The sequence below is a fragment of the Sander vitreus genome, chromosome 17 (assembly GCF_031162955.1).
Source record: "Sander vitreus isolate 19-12246 chromosome 17, sanVit1, whole genome shotgun sequence".
NCBI lineage: Eukaryota > Metazoa > Chordata > Actinopteri > Perciformes > Percidae > Sander > Sander vitreus.
Genome location: NC_135871.1, coordinates 19,942,033 through 19,965,429, shown reverse-complemented (window position 1 = coordinate 19,965,429; position 23,397 = coordinate 19,942,033). Strand labels below are relative to the sequence as shown.

The 23,397-nt window shown below is 41.7% G+C and overlaps 1 protein-coding gene across 4 annotated transcripts in view; it reads right to left on the bottom strand.

Annotated features, from left to right (window-relative positions):
• ctbp2a (C-terminal binding protein 2a) overlaps positions 1 to 23,397 on the bottom strand; it is a 63,756-nt gene that overhangs the window by 20,946 nt on the left and 19,413 nt on the right. The window contains exon 2 of one of the 4 annotated variants that reach the window (XM_078273385.1): positions 22,699 to 22,867. In XM_078273385.1, the coding sequence (XP_078129511.1) occupies positions 22,699 to 22,756 (58 nt within the window). In that variant the 5' untranslated portion in view covers positions 22,757 to 22,867. Of the gene's footprint in view, positions 1 to 113; positions 994 to 11,273; positions 13,465 to 22,698; positions 22,868 to 23,397 lie in introns of those variants that run through there. The other 3 variants (XM_078273383.1, XM_078273384.1, XM_078273386.1) reach the window with 3 other exon arrangements.

Below are 23,397 nucleotides of genomic sequence, written 5' to 3'. Positions count from 1 at the left end.
ACACACACACACACACACACACACACACACGCACACACACACAGCTTTTTATTATTACCCGTGATGAGTACGTGCACACACACACACACGACAGTTTGAAACATGCTCCTTGCCTGGGAAATGCTGTCGCCACATTCTTCAAATCAGGAGCTGCACATGGCAGAGGAAATGTGGTGGAGAGCGACAAAAAAAAATTGGGGTTGGGGGAGTATTCTCACACACTATGCCCTGGGGTTATCTTCTCCTCTCTACCTCCTCCTCCAGCCTCCCTCCTTCCCTCTCACTGTCTTCTATTGGTCTCCCACTGCTTGTTTCCAAATCTGTCCTCCTTCGTCACCTCACCCCCAGAAGCTTCATTTCTCTTTCTCAGACGACTGGTACTCTTGAGCGGGGGAAAGAAATGGAAGGTGGCACAGGAGGGCAGTGGGCGAGAGGGAGGACGGGAGAGCGAGAACTACGATCACTCACTCCCCATGTGGTTAAAACGGTGCCGTCAACTCCTTTAATCTCCAAACAGAGGGGGAGGGAAAAAAATTGGATCTCTATTCGTCTTCAGCCAGCAATCAGCACTTCTGAGCGTCCTCCTCTTTACGCCTCTTCAGCCAGATCACTTGTATCTTTTCTCTTCAGCCTCCTCTTTCCTGCTCCGTCTCCCTCCTCTCTCCCTTCACGGCAGGTTTGGGCTATTCATTCAGACGCCAGGCTCACTCCGTCAGCCTTTTGTTGCAAGTCACAGAAAGACAGAGAGAGAGAGAGAGAGAAAGAGAAAGAGAAAGAGGGAGGGGTGGGGGGAGAAAAATGGTAAACGCCGAAAAAAAGACAGAAAACAAGCCGGTGGCACAGCTATGCAGAAGAAAAAAAAAGAGGGAGGTAAATAAAAGAGACGAAAGAGAGAGGGAAAAAAATCCTTGAAGAGCAGCAGTCACAGCGAGAGGTGCAGCGCTCCTGGCACACGTACGACTCCTTCCATTCTCTCCGTCCTTCCCCTTCGCTCAACATATTTTCCTTCTCTCTTTTTTTTCCTCTCCTCCCTCCCTCCTTCCCTCCCTCCCTGCCTTTCTGTTTTATTATTTGTGATCTGGCCTTCACGGCTTTAAGAGTGCCAGCCCCTTTCCCCCTTTTTTCAGTCTCACTCCCTCTTGCTCACAAACTCTCCTTTACTCTTCCTATCTCAGTCTGCAAATGTTAGCCTCGCTCTTTAACGCATGTTGATTGGTTTTGCCGTTCAATGAGCCATTGAGTGTCTCATTTCTAGACTTTAACACAACATTCACATCAATACTTGTCATAATTGCACAAAGGACCAAGATGTACAAGCAAAGCCAGAGACACATGTGATGACTGTTTCATACAAGGATGAATGTAGAAGCTGAGGTGAGCACTCACAAGTGCATGAAAACATGCTGGAGGAATGCCATGCAAAGACTAAAGCACAGACATCTGTCAACAGTCTTTTTTTTTTTTTTTTTTTTTAAATCCTGTAGTTGCAAAATTAATTCCCATATGTAAAAGAAGTGTATGTATCTACAAGTCTCAACACACCTGCTACTGAGCTCGCTGGGGATCAGAACAAGCACAGAGTGCTTGTCAGAGTGGGGATTGTGTGTGTGTACTTTCAGACAGAAGCACATCCACCAAGTTCACCAAGTGAACTTATGGTAACACTTACTGTAGGAAAATCCATCCCGGAGTCTAATTGATTTAAACTCCAAGCACAGGAGTAACAGATTAACATGTTTACTATGACTCTAGCGTAAGAGGGCAGCCCAACACTTTGTCTCTCACAGACGCCTTAAAAAGGATTTTGATAATGAAGGTTAAGAAGGGCTTCCAGGTCATCATATGTAGACACAACAGTGCTTTTGCAGAGGGAACATGCATTCTGTAAATCTGCCATCCATTACAGTTCAGTAGTGCAACCATTTTCACACACATTGCCACAGTTTTCCAATTTTATAGACCAATCAAGTAATCTAGAAAATAATCACTAGATTAGTCAATAATGAAAATCGTTAGTGGCAGCCTTAAAGGTCCAGTGTGTAACGTGTTTAGTTGTTCATTTTCAAAATCTGTGTTGCCCGTTCACAAACTTGTCCTTTTTCATGAATATTTACCACCACCACCAATTCCAAGTATTCCTTTTGGCTTGGAATTTTACATTTGCGTTCGCATGAACTGGGGTAGACGCTCCATATTCATGCGCCATCTTGAAATATGTTAGCAGGTAAGGTACATACAGGACATACTGCTCCGCCTTTCACGTTTTCGCTGTCACATGATAAACTCACAGGTGCTGCTAATGCTGCTAATGGGTATCGTAGCTTCCCGGCCCCGGAAAGTTTGAAGAAGGAAACATGGACGACCACACGTATTCAAAATCAAAATTTCAGGAACAGGAGTCTTCTTCTTCGCCCAGAAAAAGAAAAAAGGATATTGAAAGGAGCAAGAGACCGGCTTTTTGAAGCGTGAAGGCTACCGTAGCTGTAATACGTACTTTGAAATGCGTGGCGCGAGAGAGTTGATTGTGATATATGATCTCAACTCTAGATGGGAGAAATTCCTACACATTGGACCTTTAAAATGGTTGGCATTAGAGCATGACAGTTATATCAACAAAACTGGCAGATATACTGTATGTAAGATATTACAGTGCATAAATGTTTTATAGGCTGCATTTAGTAGCAGATTTGATTCATTTTTTAAATTCAAGTTTAAAGATTCTATCCAAGCATGTTTTAAGAATTGTAAAAATACATGTGTGAATATAAGTTATGGTTTTTCCACAAGAAGAGTTGAATTACCTAACTAAACAGTCTTACACTTACATCACCCTTTTGCTCATTTTCATTCATTGACAAATCCAGAATATATGAATATGCAAGTATTGTTCATTTCTATAGTTTAGTAAAGTGTTTCTATGTTGGAGGAGAAGAGGGGGCAGTGAAAAAAAACGAGGGAAAAAGAGAGATGGCACAGCTGCAGGTGGACAACAGATGTTGAGGTTTTTTTGTTTTTATCAGGGAGGTGTTCGCAGCACATAAATTCTTGTTCCCCATTCATACCCCGTCTGTGCATCGCTGCACCTCTCCAACACCATCACTCTCCTCCACCTTTTTCTTTCTCTCTCTGTGACTTGAGCCAACTGGCTGTGTGTGTGTGTGTGTGTGTGTGTGTGTGTGTGTGTGTGTGTGTGTGTGTGTGTGTGTGTGTGTGTGTGTGATTGAAAATTAGCTTATAGCTAACTCTGGTACTGCTACGGAGCTGTGCATTGTCCCTGTCAAATAAATAAAATAAAAATACACACACACACACACACACACACACACACACAGTAAGATACTGGCAAGCAACTGGCTGCCTTAAATTTAGCTTCCTCAGAAATGTGTTTTTTAGCCAAATATCTGAACAAAAAATATATATATTTAGGATCAAATATGCAGTCATTGCTCACACACATAAAATCACCCTCCCTCTGTGAGACTAAAAACACTGTGAACCACTATCCCATTTACAGTCCTGTGTGATCCTGAACACGACTGACATGCCTACTGAGAAATCTCAACACAGTCTAATATTTTCCTCGGGTGCAAATGAGATTCATCTGCACTTCTAAACATATCTCCCCCTCGCTTTTGTTAAAACACAGCCAAGCAGTGTCAAGTTCTGCAACGCCTGGCCACACACACACACACACACAGTACAGAGAACATGGCCAGCTCTGTCTCTTCTTCACTCTGGTTTAACACCCGTCAAGATTTCATTTTCTCAAAATGAATAATTCAGGGTGACTCCCCAGTTGGCACTGAGAGGAGAGGCGAGGAACAGGAAGGAGTCAGGGTCTCAGGATTCTCATTTAACTGCCTTTTTTCTTCTTTTTTTGAGAAACAAATGTTTGAGCATGTGGCCTCTTGTGTCTTGTCTCTATCTGTCCTTCCTCCGCCTCTGCTCACACAACCTGCAGTTAATCACTTCAAGTCTCTTTCTGGCCAGAAAGAGCTTTTAGCCTCCGTGGTCTTTTTTACCTGTTTATTGCACACATGAACCATGACAAAACAAAACAAATTGGCAGTACCAAATATAGATTTTTTTTGGCACCTATAGCACATTGCGCATCACCACATGCTGTAAACTTCAAAGGCTTCAATAAATAAAGAAAATAAAGTACATACTGGCCATTTAAGTACAGTAGGCTACCAAAAATAGTGACATATAACACACTGAACTAAATATGGCCCTGATATATTTAAAAAAAATAAATAAATCAAAGTCATTTAAAAATTAAATCGGGAACGAGGTGAATCGAGATCAAGATTTTATAACGATTTATCGCGCAGGCCTAGTCCAGCTTCTTTTGATGACACCCATACAGAATATTATGTGTATTCTGTACACATATCTACTTGACCCCGACCATTTTATCATCTGCCGGTATCCATTGTATCAGTGTATATGTGGGGACTGCTGGATGGGGGAAAAAAACATTGTGAGGGGCATTTTTCTCCTAAATCTGAAAAATAAATACAAATAATAATCAGTTGCAGTCCTACACCAGACAAAAAATGACCAAGAAAACTAATGTTTAAGTTTACAAAGTGTTTCTTTTTCTTAAAATAAAACAAACCAAACAAAAAGATAGGATGTCTTCCTGCTTTTCTTCTCTCTTTCACTTGCTCCAAGATGGCATGACAGAGTTTCCATTTATGTAATCTCCCGTTTGCACTCCTCTGCTGATTTCTAAGAATCTATTGCTGCCACTAAAGCAGTCCATCCTTCAGTATCTAATCTAAAGCAGCCCTCTGTGCATTTAACTCCATTCCTTGGTCTTTCTTGCTCAATCTTCTCCTCTGTTCTGCTGTCTTTGGTCGGGTTCAATCACCTCCCATCTTCACTTTCCTCGTTTCGCTGCAGAAGGGCTCTGCAACCCACAACCACAGTCTTGAATGAATGTGCTGAGCTGGGTATGACGTTTGTTTAGAAACATATTTCTCCCATTACCTCAAACTTATTTCCCCCCTCTCTCTACTCTCTTGAGTTAGGGGAGTGTTTTGGCCAAATAATTTCCTACAAAGATTAATTTACAAAAGGGAGCTGGGGGAAACAAAGACAAACTTGGATCAATTTATACAAAGAGAAAGAGAAGAGAAAATAAGCACTCAAGATTTGCATGGACCTAATCCTGGCAGACTGTGACCAGAGACTTTATTCACTCATGAGGGAAAAGGAAATCACTGCCTGATATTAAGTGGAACATCTGGTGGGGAGAGGAACTCTGCACTCAACACACCTGCCAACATCAGTTTGCTCATGCTTACACACACATACAAACAACACACACATCATCCTACACACAGGCTGCATAGAGTTTGCGATGTGGGAGGGTAGGCTGGTTTTGGAAGTTTTCTGGTTATGATATCCCCATTATTCTACTTCGTTTAAGAATGCTTGATTTTGATTGGCTGGGAGGAGGGCATTAACCCGGCAGGTTGCCCGCTGACTGAGCACAGCATCATCAAATAGTAGATCAATACGCCGCTTGTATTTTTTTTCTATCACAGAAATTTAAAACATGAGGTCCATTGTAAAAATAAACCTTGTTTAAAAAAGTTTCAAAAAATGTGTCGGAAATCTATTGGAGGGTCAGTCGATACATAGTTTCGCAAGCGAGATACAATGTAGCAACTATGTTATTAAACTAACGTTAGTGATCAGATGCAGCCTTGTGTGGTTGCTATAGAAACTAATTAACGTTAGCTACAGTTGAGCTAACGTTATTCGCCGTAGTTCTAAACATTACAGTGTTTTAAAAATGGACGAATTCATTGTCAATTTTTATATATTTGGAGGAGGGAAGACATTTGAGGACTGGTTAAAGAGCGACGAGGACGACGGAATGACAAAAGAAAAAGAAAAGGCCCAGGGTATCCGTTTCCGAGATCTGACAGATAAGGAGCTGCGTACAGTTGAAGGCCCTTGAATCAAACACGAAAAAGGCAACTGCCTTTGCTATCAACGTTTTCACCGAGTGGAAGAGCCACCAGAAGGATAGACTGACAGTGACAACTGACCCGGACTGTGGTTGCTATAGAAACTAATTAGCTACAGCTGAGCTAACGTTATTCACCGTAGTTCTAAAGGGGACTACTTTTTGAGGGAGATGAACTCAGACAGAGTATACATTTAATAAGCATGCAATACAAATAAGAAAAAGCATAATTATTAAAGTTTTTGAATTGTTTTATTATGTTGGCAAGCAAGAAGTAGAATAAACGGGATAATCACCTCAAGGCAGGGCAATAAACAGTTTGATATGCCCGGCTTGTGGAAGGTTACCGGTAAGCCGTCCACAAGCCGGGCATATCAAACTGTTTATTGCCCTGACTCTCGTGATTATCTCTTACATGTTCCTCAACATAGAAAAACAGCAGTATCCTGGATAAATTAAACAACAGCTTTAATTATTTCAACTTCGTTTTTGAGAAATCACACCTTTACCAGCAATTTGGTTTGGCTCTAATGCCGGCCACACACTGGCTGTGCGGCGTGAGCGTGACGTTTCTGTTGCATTTCAGTTGCGTGTCGGCTGCGTGGATTTTTCAATGTCTTTGCACACCAGAAACGTGTCTGATGCGGCACTGCTGCTGCTAGCCTTGTCTGTACACATGTATGTTTACCATTGATTGACTGCACTCAAGCAGTAGTATACTTCATGTTAAACATAAATATATACTGATTTGATTACAGCAAAGACAACGTCGGCAGTATTGACGGCAAAAAAGAATATCTCATTCTGTATTGACAAGTGCAATATTTGAAAATCGATAATTATTAATTTTTTATTTTTTTTTAATTACATTTATATCTGCATTTATGTCAAAACCTAGAGACTTTCAAACATCAACATGCTATTTATTAATATGTATTTGTGTCAAAATGACATATAAACATCTTTTCCTATTCCATTTTGCCTGGAAACGCTTCCAACAAGCTTGCTTGTCGCATGAAAAATAGGCGTCGGTTCTATTTCTAGCATGCACGCATTTTCGGTGCGGCTCATGCGGGTCAGACAGGCAGTGTGTAAGCTCTAACCTGTTAACATGGGAGCCGAAATAAAAACGGATACGCCACGCACCCAGTGGGAAGCCGGCCTTAATACTACGGTACCCATGAGCCTCTGCCGCCATTGCTATAAGGAAAGGAGCTTGTCATAGGCACCGATCAGAGCTGTGGCAAATAAAAAAAAAATGTTCATTGCAATTGTGAACGAAATCCTGCACCAGAATCCGAGAAGGAGTTAATTAAATACAGCTGAATGCATTTTCAGGTTTTGAAAAAACTTTTTCTCCTTATATTTATGTACACAAGCTTGTACCTTTGATTTTTTAATCAAACAACCAGATATGTTCTAACACAGATGCTCATCTTTTGTACAAATGATTCAACAAACCATTCATCCAAGTCTCGGAAGTACTCCAACTGCCAGTTATTATTGTATCCGCACAAAATCAACAATACTTTTACTTACTTTTTTACTTTTCACAGATAGAAACAGCCAAGTCTTTAAATGTTGAAAGGCACAATTAAGATGTCTATGTCTATTTCTTGTTTCTCTGAAAACATCCCAGTTGAATCCAATGACTGCATTACTCAAGGTTGTGGCACTGGTAAACCTAACCTCTCAGGTCAGAAGGAAAAAAATATATATCACTAATCACTGAGTGACCAACAGTAAAACACAAATAACCTTTGATTGTCAGCCCAGATTAAGGCCAAAGTTTGACCCTTAGAGTCTAAATGCAACATTGACAGCTAGCCTCATCTCCATGGAGAGTCCAAGGTTGACTGACAGCTGTCACACTTCATTTCCCCTCCCCCACACAGCAAGCAGCAATCATTATCTATCAGTAGCAGGACTCTCTCTCTCTCTCTCTCTCTCTCTCTCTCTCTTAATCCCTCACTCAGTGTAACAACTGCCTGAAGCTTTGACCTGGACCCCCTTAATACATAATCTGCCATCTCCAGAACCATGACCCCTCCCCCATCATCATGCTAAGCCTAAGCAATGACGAAACATTGCGGCTAGTGTGTCACGCAGAGCAAACTGACCTAAGCTGGCATCAGGTCGCCTGGCTAGAATGGCACTCCAACACACTCTTAAGGGTGGAGGTGTGGAAGTCCCACAGTATCATATACAGTGATTATCCCGGAGTGGGGGAGGCCTGTTAGTCATATAAAGGTGGGGTCTTGCTCAAGGGTATTCCAAAAAGCATCATATACTAAAGTGGGCGGTATTCACACAAGGGCTATTAGTTCAGAGAGAAATTATGTTTGATTGTGGGTGCAACTCACTGCTGTAACTAATGAATTGTCTGAGGTTGTCACAATATCAGGAGCTCATAGCTAATTGATTTTAAGGAATGCACAATGTGTTATTGCTGCTTTCACAATATAATTTGTCTCCCTGACAAAATATCATAAATGAAGTTTTAACTAAAAAACCGAATCATATTTTGTTGGATCTAAAATGCATATAATTCCTTTGAAAATAGGCAAGAATAGCCTTTTAATTTTTTATTTATCCCACATGAAAAGAAGTGCATGAATATGATTAATACTTTCTTCCAGATGCATTAGCTCAGCCATCCATTTTGTAGATGTAGTAACATGTAAATTTGTGTTTTCTGGCAATGGACAGACCCTTTAACCAGAAGCAAATCTGCCTACGATTACCACCAAAACCCACGTTGCCTAGCAACATACAATTAAGGAATATGCTTTCAGAGCAGCTTTGCGGCTGTGTCCATTAACAGATGAAATTACCAAAGCAACAAATGTCAGCCACATGCAAATGAGGTCTACTCTGCTGACTGTATGTGTACTACTACTAACAATGTGATTTATGTGTATGTGGAAGAAGAAGGAATCCTTTTCAAAGCATGTGTCAGTCTGTTTTGACAGCCAAGCAATGGGAATCTTTTATATATCTGCTCTCTTGGGCCGGAAAATCTGAGACGACAACAAAACTGCCTCAGTTAAATCATTTGTTCCCGGTCTGCCTTGGCCCCCATTAAAGTCCATTTTAACGTACTGACTAAATACAGTGAAAGTCTCACAGAAAGCCAGGAGGCTGGTTTCAACAAAATGAGAATATCTGTGGATTAGTGCAGCAGTGGAAATGGATGGATCTGGATTAAACTCCCACCCCCCCATCTCTCTCTCTCATTACAACCTGCACTGAGAAACTGACACAATCACACATTGGCCATCAGCACTGTAATTCGATTTTATCTGTCCAGTGATGCTGGTAGTCAGCCTCTGGTGAGCGGGTGTAGGTGGAGAAATCAGCCCTTCTTGCCCAAAATGTCTGAAATATACTTTTATCAGGCCATGAGTGTGAATGTGATAATTTACTGTAGCATCTTTTATTATGCTAAATTTAAAGCTTTAATCTGAGATGGGTAAATGATTCATGCGATTACACGAGAATGCATTGACTGAATTAATTTCATTTTAAACTGTAACTGTAATTAAACATGAATTTGGGACAAAATTCTAAATTTAATAAATTCAGCTAAAAAACTAAAGATCATCCATATATTAAATATTTGCCTTTAACTCACCAGTTCAAAAGTAAACTCTGATCCTTGTGAGCAAAGCTGATCAAGAAGAACTAAACGGAGCTATTTGCTATTTCATGCAGGTCAGTGGTACACCTTGAAAGCAGCAGGACTGAAGGAAGACTGTGTAGCCCAAGTGGCTGTAATGCTTTTCCAGGCTACTCTGATGCACCTTATTATCATAATGCAATAAGACATCCATGTTTACAACAACAGGGCCTTGGGGGCTGTGGGGAGATGGTGCGTGGCAGAGCAGAAAGGACTTCATCAAAAACAGCTGCAGTTACAATGATACCACAGCTAAAGAGCTACAACTAATGCTGCAATCACCATTATGCAACTTTATGACTACTGTATAGTTGATACATAATTTAAAAAAATGGCCTGAGCTTTTGCTCCAATTTCTCACCAAAATCATTATATAGTCAATAAGAGCTAAATGAGAAAATCTTCGCAAGAAGACTTTGGCAAATGCAATCACACATATTGTTCACACATGCACACCATTGCAAACTAACACACATGCACACCAGGAGACAATTAACACCATTGCCACAATATCTGACTTTTCTGGTCAGAGAAGTCTTGATGTAAACTAATCACACATGAATGCAGCAACTGACAGACTGTAACATAAAGACAGTGTGCAGTTGTTAAAATTAAAAAAGGTTTCAGAAAGGGTGCTGACAGCTGTTCCTCCCAAATCCTCCATATTGTGCCTCATCAATGCCATTTTGGCTTGTGATATGTCATTCTAACAAAGAACTGCATGTGATTACTGAAATAATAAAAGGACTTTACACAAAGTATATGGAAGTCTGACAAATCTGGCTCTCACAGAAATAAGCAGACAAGAAAGCGGGATTCAACTATCATTTTAGAATCGTGGCAAATGCAGAAACCAAAAGTAGGACAGGGAATGGGTAGCCAGATTGTCTAAGCAAAAGTTATCCATAATCATAATTAATATTAAATTATAATTATGAATCATAATCCTGACAACAGTTTTGGAAAAGAGATAGGCAGCAAGCAATTTAGATTTCGCTCCACTGGACTAGATAAGAAGAAACGACACACCATTTATCTATTGTTGATGTAATGACAGCAAACACGGGAAAGCAAACAAATGACAGCACTGACCAGAAAAATATAACAATTTCAAAAATGCTCTATTAACATTTGTTTGGACTTTCTTAAGGTCAAGCATCATGTATCACACACCAGCAACAACTTTCAGCTAAATGAATCTGACGCACCCCTCAGCTGAATAATGGTTTCACAAACCAGAATACAAAAAAACACTTATTTGACAGAGATGGCATGAAAACTAAGACTGCAACCTAATACTCAAGTTGTTGCTTTCAATATACTAAATGGCCCTCAGAAATGGCAACCAAATGGCAAATTGTGGAAGCATGATATGATTCTTAACAATCCAGCAGCACTGCTTTGTGGAGCTATTCAAAGCAATGAGAGGAATGGGAAACGGTGTCTTACATAAAGCATGCAAAAAATGAAGAGCTCTAGCACAAATCAATTTTCTTATCTATTTAAAACATGTGAAATGGCCAAGAGAAAGCAAGACCCAATGTATCAAGAAATCAGACAAACAGCAGATGATGAGGATGAAAGGAGAAAAAAATAAATAAATAGTTTTACTGGAATCTGGAGACGCCATCGTGGACACAATAACTGGTGGACCCGTACGTCGACTTAGCTTCTGGTTTGCAGCAGGGGTACCTTGGCCTTGGCCTCCCATAGGGACGAGGGCATTGTCTGGTGCAGGTCCCCCACCCTTACGCATCATCTGAGGACTGGGGTGAGGGCTGTGCATGGGTGACAATGGCATTACGTTCCTGTCCCTCTTCATCAGCTCCATGGGCACTGTGTAATTGGTAGAGTATGCTTTTGGTACCTGTTGTGGTGGCTGTTGTAAAGCTGGCATGGATATAGGCATCTGCTGTGGCATACCTGGCATGGAGTGCATAGATCCTGGTATGGCAGGCATTGACCCAGTCATTTGCTGTGGCATTATCTGCATACCATGCATGAGCATCCCGGACATTGTCCCCCCAGAAGAGTAGGCTGACATGGGTCTTGATTGAACAGGCATAAGTGCTCCAGCGTATGGCCCTGGGGTGCGAGGTGATTGGCCTGGGTAGCCTCCAGAGGTTTCCAGTAGTTGCTGAGAGGGGGCACTGTTTGGCCTCCTACCCATTACTTCTCCCATCCTTGGGGAGATGGTCTGCATAGTCGCAGGAGTCTGTGGGTGCATCATTTGGGGGTCCACAGTTAAACTCTGTGGGGGGTGCACTGGATGATGGTGCTGCTGCTGGTGGTAGATGTCTGAGCGATGGCTAAAGCTATTGGAGCGGCCTCGCATGGGTGTCTGAGGTTGGGAGGGGGCTGGCGGAGCCTCAACGTGCCGCTTGCAGTGGACCAAGCGAGACAGTACACGAGCCTGACCAAGGTTGGGGGCGACTGTGCGGACATCATTCTCCTCCATAACAGCCAGCATGCTAGTGGAGTCAAATCCCTGCTGGATAAGTGAGGAGATGGTGCTCTCTGAGAGGCCCTCATTTCGCAACAGGGCAAGAAACTCAGGATCAACTGTCTTCCTTGGGTCCACAGGCAAAGGTGTCTGGGGCGCTGTGGGGGGAAGAGGAGCAGGAAGTGGAGTGACTGGAGGAGGAGGGACTGAACATTGGGCAGCCTGCCCAAGGGGAGGTGCAGCTGGAGCGACTGTCTGCACTGGGGTAGGTGGAGCGGGAAGTGGAGACATCATAGAAATGTTAGGGTCAGAGATGGGCATGGTAGGGGGAGGTGGCAGGGGCTGTTGCAGATGCTGCTGCAAGTGTTCTTGCTGAAGTTGCTGTTGTTGTAACTGATGTTGTTGAAGCTGTTGCTGTTGTAATTGTTGCTGTTGTAATTGTTGCTGTTGAAGTTGTTGCTGCTGTATTTGTTGTTGCTGAAGTTGCTGTTGCTGTAAATGCTGCTGTTGTATTTGTTGCTGCTGTACTTGTTGTTGCTGTTGTAATTGCTGCTGTTGTTGGATGGTGTAGGGTGAGGCAGTGTCTTGCCTCATAATCACACTTTGATTGGCAGTATCTACTACTAGACAGGTAGCAGCCTGCTGCTGTGGATCCAATGGGCGGCCATTAACATCAGTATAGACCGACTGACCAGTCAGAGGTGGAGGCTCACTGGCATACCGAGGAGATGCCTGTTCCATACCATAGTGAGCAGGAGATGGCTCTCGGGAGGGTACGCCAGCTGTTGGAGGATGGGGAGGAGGAGGTAGAGGTGATGAAGGGGCTTGAGGTCCTACTCTCCCTCCCTGACCCTGATCCCACACAGCACGAGCCCCAGGTGTCATCCCAAAATGAGAGCCTGACCTACTGAGTGGATGAGGGTGAGGTGGCGGAGGATGGTGTTCTGACCGGTAAAAGCCCTCTGGTGGCCGAGGTGTAATGGCCGGGTCATGGGAATAGTAATCCTGATGTGGAATGGATCCTCGGTGAGCCATGGGTGCTCGTTCGTAGTGGTTTAGATCAGGCACAGAGCCCTTCCTCAGCCCCCGTGGGTCCTGATGCTCTGCGTAAACCTGTCCGTACAGAGAGTCTTGGTGGGAATACGGGTCACGTTTCAAATCCAGCTCAGGGGGACGCGCCCCTGACGGAGGCTCGTACCACCCTCCTCCCTCTCCGTATGACAGAGAGCTCCGCCGGCTGGCTACTCTTGCCTGCTGCTCGTAGACACTCTCAGCCCTGTCCCACTGACCCTCATTCCCCCCTAATGTGTCCCAACTGTGGGAGCGACCAAGACTCAACTGTTTGTTAGGGACAAGCATTGGCAAAAAAGGAAAAGCAAGAGAAAATGTTAATGGAAGAAAAAAAAAAGAAAAAACTGAAAAAAATGATCCGCTTGTAGCTGAGTTTGTGAAAGCTGTCTTTCAAGTCTTCATATACTGTAGCACCAAAAATGAAATGGAGAGGGATGAGGAGAACAAGCAGAAAAGAAGATGAAGCAGGGTCTACCGTTTCACCGGATATCAGGTTGTAATATTGTAAGTCCGTACTATCAGGTGACTCCCCCTTTGGCTGGCAGTCCTTGAATAATTAATCTCTGGTTATGCTGGCTTGTTGTGCGTGAGGAAAGAGGACACCACACACACACACATCACACCAAACCACACAAACACAGTACACTGCAGAGGTAGCACAGCTACTAAGTCACAGTAGCAGGATTGATGAAACGTTGATAAAAAACACAAAAACGAAAGGAGTAGATAGGTTGGGTTATAGGTTGGAATGGGCAGGGTCTTGTACTAATCCAATAGGATTTATCGCTCCCTTCTCTGGGACATTTTACTCGCTCTGCCGATTGCTATGAGGGATTACAACTAAATAAAGCCTGTTTAATTCCACTTCCCACTGTGACGTAATGTGAACCAGATACAAGTGTATCTAGTGATGTTGATGATGATGATGATGATGATGATGATGATGATGATAATGCCAGCGATTTAGAATCCATCCACAAACCCCTCACCCTCTCCTGAAGAGTCACCTACCTGAAGCTGTTGAAGATGCAGACCTGCGTCTTCAACAGGTTTCAGTTTGCCAGATTCACAGCGCGGGAGGGGAGGCCAGGCAGGGCGCACAGCCTTATTGAATACAAATGAAATACAGTTCTCTCAGCTAAATCCCATGTGCTGTCAGTAAACATCAAATCCACCCTGATTGGACACTAATCCTCCTCCAGGCCCCATGCTTGCGGCACAGCCACCACGCAACTGCTGCCCAACTCACTCTGAAATGTCCTTGATGCCTCAGTGTCACTGCCCCACTCTGCTCGATTTGAGATAACTCAGACCTGCTGTTTGTATGTTAACTGGAGGACATTGAAAATTATAACCAAGGATTGCACAGAGATTGCAGAATGCATAACAAAATCCCCCTGTAATGTTTGTCCTATTTGCCCTCACAATGATTTTTCAAGCAATGATCCTCTAAATTATCAATATTACTGTCTTGTAGAGTACAGAGTGTTAAATAAGACACTTGTAACGGAAGTTTGAATCCCCAAATAGTTTTATTTGGCCATTTATATTACTACATAATTTTGAACCATATGCATCTTACTGTCAGTAAAATACAGCACCTTCCTCCTCTTTCCTAAAGCTCCTCTGATCTCCTTCACTTAGAGAAGCTCTGTAATCTGGATTTGCCCCTTTGCACAGACAAGTAAAATACTGGGGGAGTGTGGCGTTTGTGCCTGTGTGTGTGTGTGTGTGTGTGTGTGTGTGTGTGTGTGTGTGTGTGTGTGTGTGTAAGCCAGGGGGGAGGTTTTTGTAACGGCAGTTAATCCAAAGCACCTACACTCTTTGCCTTACAAAAACACTATGCTTGTTGAGTCGCAACACAACAAATCTATTTGCTGTAATGCTGCGGCATTTTATATTATGCCTTGGCCATAAGCTATACATGAAGATGTAATTAATGGTATACATTCATTATTTTGTTTAACCAAGGTGGTGTTCAACATATGACTCTGGGGGTGCACCTGCCTACCTAGCTACCTGCATGTCTCACTTGATGTCACTGTGGCTGAAACCTGATCCCTTCTGCACAGGATCCTTGTTTATTAATGCATGAAAACAGATGTAAGGTGAGGGAGTCTCCATTTCCATCCAACTCTAATCTCAGAGCTAACCACAGCGAGGGGTAGTAATACATATTTTAGACTGAGAAGAAAGTCTTGTTAATACCGTCTCAGCATATTGAGAAAAGTTCCTGAATATCTTACAGAGGGCCTGTGGAAAATGTGCAGGCATGTCCGTCATCGGCACTAATATTTTGTTTAATCAAAGTTGTGTAATTAGATTAGGAAGAGATCAGAGGGGGATGGGAGTATTCTGCTGTTTTTATAAGATGACAGGAAAAGCTGATGACAGTGGCTCCAAAACCAATTGCGCAGATGACTGAGAATTTTTTTTCCTCCTTTTGGTAAGGTCAGAGGAACATTAGTCAGCTTGATGTAAAAAGGTAATTAAAATGGGAAAGAGAGGAAGCGAGAGCGAGCCCTCACAGATCTAAAACCGACTGTTAAGATAAATTATCAAATCAAAGCTGAGTCATTTTTTAAGCCCATTTTGATTCATTAGGGTTTTGCTGTTATAAAGTCAATCAAATGTTACAGTCATTTCAAGTACGTGTGTCATTCATCACCTAAAGGCACACAGTCTTTCCTGTTATTTATTCTGAGCTTACACACTTCATATTCGTAATTTAAAAGCTTGTCGACAAATATCATTGCAAGGTCTCATTTTGAGACATGAAAGTATCTGCTTACAATATTGAATAAATGTTCAGAGCCCCCCCCACACCCACACACACACACACACACACACACACACACAATGGGCAACAGCCTATAGAGTATATCTGATCCCCTGGTTTCTTTCCCCAACCTCATACACTCCTCTCATTAATTCTACTAGCCCAGCTCTAAGGAGACTCTGGCTTTCAGTGCAGCAGATCACTCATCCCCATAAAGTCAACCTCAAACAGAGAGACGGGGCAGAGGTGTGTACTCAGGGTTTGCCAATCTAATCCTGACAGGAAAGTAAATCACAGAGTTCTGTTTGCCTCAAACTAAACAATGTTTGACTTTTAAATTCTAATGTTCCTCCATTTGCCATACTTTCCAGACTGTGCACACAATGCCAGATTCACTGTAACAGAGGGATTTAGGAATTAAGCCAGGGATTTTAGAACAAATATAATACCACCCCGGCAGAAGCTTATAAAGACCTTACATTGAATATGACTTGACTGGTGAAAAATGTAAGTAAAACTTACAGAAACCTTGAGTAAATGAACCTCAAGTGAGGATGCAATTATGCAGGTCAGGGCTCTTTTAACTGGTAATAGATTTCAGAAAACTCTACTTTAGCCTGGTATTACTTTTTCTTTTAAATCTTAGAAGTATGAGAGAAAAGTGCATTAAGCAGCAAGTAAAAAGACAGACATGATGTACAACAGTGAGATCTGTGGCTAATCTGTCACATAAAACGCTTGCCATTGTTTAATAAACACTCCACATCTCCCTGTCACTCAGCCCTCTCAGTCTCTGCCTCCACATTAATATTACAGCTAATCCAGCAGGAGAACCGGAGGTGGATTACTATGTGCGCGCTTGTTGGTGCATGTTTTAACCATCTAAAATGTTTGAATGCTTTAACAAATGTTGCAATCAGAGGGTTCACATGCAACAAGCCCATTTAAAGATTTTCTGTCAATCACCCCTCCATCTATCCTCAGACACACACGGAACACAAACAAATTTGGCTTGCGTGATCCTGGATCTCCACTCAGCATTTTGACCCTGTCTTCTGCTGTGCAGCAGAGACAGCAGTGGCCGCGGTGCTTCGTTAATGTCCATTTTCATTCACACATGCAAAGCGCCGCTAAAGCCTTGGCCTTGGTCTGACGTGCATACATGAATAAAAATCACACGCCAACTCAGAGTGAATGCTGCACTGCAACAGAAATAAAAACAACTGTCTCCTACAGTCTGACACATCACGTATTGAAGGCATGATCTGAATGTTAAACACACATTGACTTATGCATGAGCGTGGGGCAGGAGGCACTAACTGGAAATGGAATTACAATGCCAGTACGGCTGCAAAGAATGATTCTGTCAGATGAATTGTAATGCACACTTAACAGACATTATGTACATGGCTGCCTTGTATGTGATTCCAGTGGGATTATTTGTCTCTGAAAGCAGCTCCATAGGGACTAAATGGAGGTTGATGGCAATGAAGCTAGTATTTATCTAAATGACAATCACATACTCGGTTAGTGTAATTCTGAATTGACACAGTTTACAGTATTTTCCATTTTGCTAGTATACATGCACTACATAAACACAGCAGCAAACCCAACAAATTCTTTAGAAATTATCCAATGTTATGGAAAGATCCCTCTACCCATAATCCATCTCTTTTGGGAACATCATCTCCAACCCATTTTTCATCCAATCTCTAGCCCAATCCGGAGAAGGTACAGGTCGTTAAAATACTTAGTATCATAGCTGAAGAGTTCATTTTGAAACTAGATTTTTTTTCAGGAAGTCAATTCAAACTATCAATAGCCGCTAAGCTACATGCCAACTCGAACACAGGCAAATGCAGACACTAGACGTAAAAACTCCGATGTGCAGAGAGACACACTTTACTGAGAATAATAACATATTCACACATGCCGGTTTGCTACAAATTACTACAAGAATTTCCTTCCAAAAACAACACTTTCTACTATTTTTCATCTGCTCTATTTCCTTCTCCTCCCCCCAGTTCTCTATGCCCCTCCTTGCCTCTCCGCAAAGCCAATAAAGGGGTCGTGGGTTTTGGTGTGGAGCCTGTAACAAGCCCGAGGGGGGGTCAGACCCAGAGACTGCTCCGATGACTTCATACCAGAGCTGGATGCCAGAGCGTGGACGAGTGAGAGGGAGGGATGAAAGCACAGAGGTGAATGCAGCAGAGCCCCCCCCGCAAGAGGGGATGACATCAGGACACCCCCCTCCCTTTTCTTCCACAGCCTCCCTGGTTGTCCTCTCTGTTTTAATATGAAGCGTGAAATAAGCTTGCAAGAATGTGACAATATGAATAATTCACATGCTACGTTTTATGGTATTTTAGCTCGACTGGCTACATTATTTACTGTTCACTGTTTAAACATCTCCTCCTGTTGTACACATGACAAAACAAGAGGCATTATCATATGGGATTAACATATTTACTTAACTGCCAACTACAACACTTGGACTCGCCATGACAAATTCCACTACCCCACCTTGTGGTGATGTGTCCAAGCACAGATCTACAACTTGTAAATCAACATTCATGAACATGCTGTTACTGCGACCTAGTTCATGTCGCAGCGCCGCTCACATACCATCTCTGCCCAGATCAGTCAGTTAGCTCTGGCTAAACGGCAATGGCAGCGACTTTTACTGCTGCCCAAGCCAATGCATGCTGGGTACACAGATGGAACGGACAGAAGGAGACACAGAGAGAAAGAGAGAGTGAGCGAGAGAAAAAGGGGGAATGAGAGAGAGTATGGGAACTGATGCTCACAGCAGATGTTTGCCACGGCTCCCTTATTGCAGTTACACTCTTTTTGGCACTTTATCAAACCCACAACAGAAGGAGCAGTTGTACCATATATATTTTTAAAGCTGATATCTAAACCAAACAATGCTGTTCGCCTTCATAGAGAAAGTAGTAATAGTAGTAATTTGTATAATCAGTTAAAACTGACTCTACTGATGACTCAAACTAAATCATGTGTTTTGACACATGTTGAAACAATTAGTTGACACAATACTAACTAAAACTAAAAAAACACAGCAGGGGTGAGCTGCCTCTGCTAACTTCATAAAAAATGTATTCACTTTCATAAGACTGCAACTAACGATAGTTTTCATTATTGATTAATCTGCCAATTTATTTCTAGATTAATCGATTGTTGTGCTATAAAATGTACGTTAATAGTTGGTAACTAATTAATTCCCAGAAAGACAAAGCCAAGAGTCCAAAGTGATCCATTCAAAACGCTTCTTTTATTCAGAGTCATAAATCCAAAACCCAAAGATAATCAGATTAAATATAATGAAATGTAGATTTAACCGGAACAGTGGATGTGATTCACTGTCCTTTGCTTTCATGTTGGATTTTTGTGGTTTGACACGTAAGGTCAAAACTAGGGCTGCAACTCATGTCAGTTATTTATTTTATTAATCTATTAATCGCTTAGCCTGTAAAACCAAGTTGACATCCTGATTATCTTTGTCTAACCAACAGTCAAAAACTGTTAAATATTTAAATTGCAGAGAAACGACACAGAGAAAGGCAGCAAATAATCACAAGTGAGAAGCTGGAACCAGCTAATGTTTGACATTTTTGCTTGAGAAATTACCACAATTAATTGATAATTAAATAGTTGCTGATTAATTTTCTGTTGACCGACTAATCTTTTCAGCTCCACGTTTTTATAAAGTAAAACATTGACAATTATGGAAAAAGAGCAGAGGAGTGGCTGCTGTTTAGGTAGTCCTTAAAGTGATCACAAGACATGAGGTGTCCAAAACTAGGTGGTTTCTCTGTTTTATATCATTGTAATATAAATATCTATAATATATGTTGGTTGGACAAACACGTCAGGATGTCACCATGGGTTTACAGCCTAAATGATTACCAAAACAATAACTGCCATAGTTTTGACCTTGCAGGTCTAATTTGAAAACCACAAAAATCCAACATGAAAGCAAAGGACAGTGAATCACATCACAACATTCCTGCACCGTGACTACTTTTGATGGGAATAAACAGCTACACTTGATCAGCCATTTCGAATTTGATTCAGGCCACAGGCGCCGCTCAGTTAGCCACTCATCACAATGAGTAAAGATGTAATCAATGCACTCCGCTGTGAAACAAGTATTGGATTGACACACTTATCCTCAGAAGATAAATGGAGATTAAGGAAGCTTCTCTCGCCGTCTCGCCATGTGCAACCCACGACGGCAATGCAATTACAGTCACTCCATAACGTTCTTGTTTTTGTCAATACATATGATGCGAACTTTGATTTCTATTTCACGCTTCAGTCCCAACACTCTGTTTATAGATAATAGTGGGTGGCTTTGACAATATGTTGCAGAACACCCCATGCCTGTGGTTTTGAAATACCCTTTTTATATGGTTGAGCAGATTTAACGCTACTGTGAAAACAGTGTGATTCACCACCCTCTGATCTTTTAACTTCCTCGATGTGAATCACCCTCCTCTACACATTTTTAAGAGCAGCTGTGGTGAGTAACTGCACCAGAAGAAAAAAAAAATCCCCCCCCCGTCTTTGGTATAGAATGACTTCATTGTTGATAGGCAGAGGAGACATAGACAATACTGAAAATATTAAATATTGTTATATGATGTTTAACATATTGCCTTCTCAGACAGGACACAAACATTCTTTAGTATTCAAAAAAGAGAGGGAAAAACGGTTTCCAATCAAGCAGGGTTGGTGGTTTGGAGAGGTTTGAGATGCTACATGTGGCTCTCATTCTGAGGCTGGAAACAGACGGCATCACTGCTTCATTTAGGAATCTATTATATTGTGTTTCTCAATCTCAATGGGATTTTCCTTTGACATGAACAAAGAGGAATGTTGACACTTGATACTCTGTAGAGTAGAGTATTAGAGTAGAGTAGTAGAGTAGTAATTGTGAAGTAACTTAATATTACTAAGAAATATTAAACCTTCGGTTTTGCTTATAAAGAGCTGAAGTAAACCTGGAACGTCTATGTTCTTTTACGTAAGAAAGAAGACCTAATTCAAAATAATAAACCTTGCTCACACGATTCACTCCATTTCGGATGTTAAAGTGATTTAAAAAAAAATATATTACGTCATTGTTTATTTAATAGTTAAAGTTAAAGTAAACATTTTCCATTACTAGTTTGACAAACTGAGGCCAGTCGAGTGATAGGCATTAAGAATGGTTGGAAAGAGACAAACAGTATAAACATATTTTAGACAGCAGAGACATTGGTAGAAAAGATCACATTCGCATCATCCGGCGATGTCTAAAGGCAGTCAGAAGTGTTTATAGCTATATATTATTTTGCGGCGGCTGTGGCTCAGGAGGAGGAGCTGTCGTTCAATAATCACACGGTTGGCGGTTTGATCCTTGACCCCATCTGTCCACATGTCAAACCCCAAGTTGCTGGACAGGTCAAAGTCTTGCAAGGCAGCCATTGGTGTGTGTGTGTGTGTGTGTGTGTGTGTGTGTGTGTGTGTGTGTGTGTGTGTGTGTGTGTGTGTGTGTGTGAGAGAGAGGTTAATTATAAAGTGCTTTGTCCGTTTACCATTTACCATAGCAGACTCTAGGCAGGGTGAAAAGTTTATAGTCACAGAAGAATGCAAGATGTGATAATCGTTCAAATGGAGAAACGACACACACTTTTGGGCAGTCTCTGCTCGAAGGCATTAACTCGTTTGTACACATAAAAACTGACAAAAGTAGTTTTTGGATGCAGCGCCTCCAATTCCAATATTGGAAAGATGTGTGAGGGGAGTCAGATGCTGTTTGACCATCCAGCAAGCACTTTATTTGACAGGTGAAACTTTATGAGAGTTAACAAATTAATAATCATAATTATAGTAAACCTCAGGAACGTGTTTTACTTTTTCACAAAGACCGATGAAAGAAACCCTCAATGAGAGTTTGAGAGGTATAGAAGCTAGTGTAACAGCAGCTAGCGGCTAGTGGTTATCCCTACATTACAAAAAGAATGAGTTTGGACATGGATACACACACTAAATAAACATTCAGAGGCTCTTGTCGGTGGTTAAGTGAAAAAATGAGAGAAGGAAAAAACGAAAGGAAAATCTCTTAGCTTTGTCTTTCACACTCACACACACACACACACACTAATCAATCCCAGGGCTCTGAGGAGTGCTTCACTCTATTACAAACTCTCCCAACTTCATCTCTCCAGCAATCTGGAAACATCAAACTCAAGTCTCATTCAGCCATCAGCCTGACCTCCTTTACCACACCCACTCACACCCACACACACCCACACACGGAAAGACTTAAATACTGGAGGAAACTTAATTTCCATATAACAGTGGAGGGAATCTTTTTTATAGCTTCAACATAAACCTGTGGAACTAATACTCAAAGTTACAAGTACTCACACACAAAGACACAAGTATCCCACAATCTAAACAATTAACTTCCAGTGACCTGCAAATGTGTAGCCAGCTTCTCAAATCCACATGTACATAAAAAAGCACCCTGTAGAGTGTGCGCCCCATGTAGGCTGAGGCCTTGGCAGCGACCCGGGTTCGAATCCGACCCGTAGCCCTTTGCTGGATGTCGTCCCTCCTCTCTCTCCCCTTTCCTGTCTTCAAGCTATCCTGTCGATTAAAGACCATAAAAAGCCCAAAAAATAATCTAAAAAAAAAAAAAAAAAAGCTAAAAGATGGAAAGGAATCTGTCTCACCCTCACAGATCTTGTCCAGCCGCTGGCGTTTCACTTTATGTTTGTCGACCAGAGCCATCCCGTTAGTTTCAACTTCTCTCTCCTCTCTGGATTTTTGTTTCCACCTCTCTCCTCCTTAAAGTTTCAAATGCTCCAATCCTCCAGATGTTAGCTAGCTGATGTTATAAACCTGAAAATCAAGAAAGCAGGGACAAAGATTATTCTTGAAAACCAGTCTGACAACTTTGAATTTTATGTTTAGGTTATTTATTTACTTATTCATACTTTTGTAAGGGACTCTGTACTGTACAGTATTTAACATAAATGTTGCCTTTTGATTTATTGTATGAATCCGAAGCTAATTTACACCTGCAGTCACCTTGGGAGGGTACAATTAAAATACACTGTACACACAATGTCTTACAACATACAACAAACAGGACAAGACACATTATGCTAAAGTATGCACAGCAGTAGATCATATAAAAGAAGTGCATGTTGTGCAAATTAAAATCAAGGGAAAAAGTGTGTGCAATGCAAAAACAAAATAATGCAGAGTCATTGGTTACAGGGTTTGGTAACATTTAGCTACATTTTTAATATGGCTTTAAAGTTTTTATCATGTGGTAGAATAGTCCAATATGTTTTGGCTTTAACAGACATGCCTTTTAAATTGCTCATTACGAAGCTGAGGAAGTTTGATAACGTTCAGTCACCTAA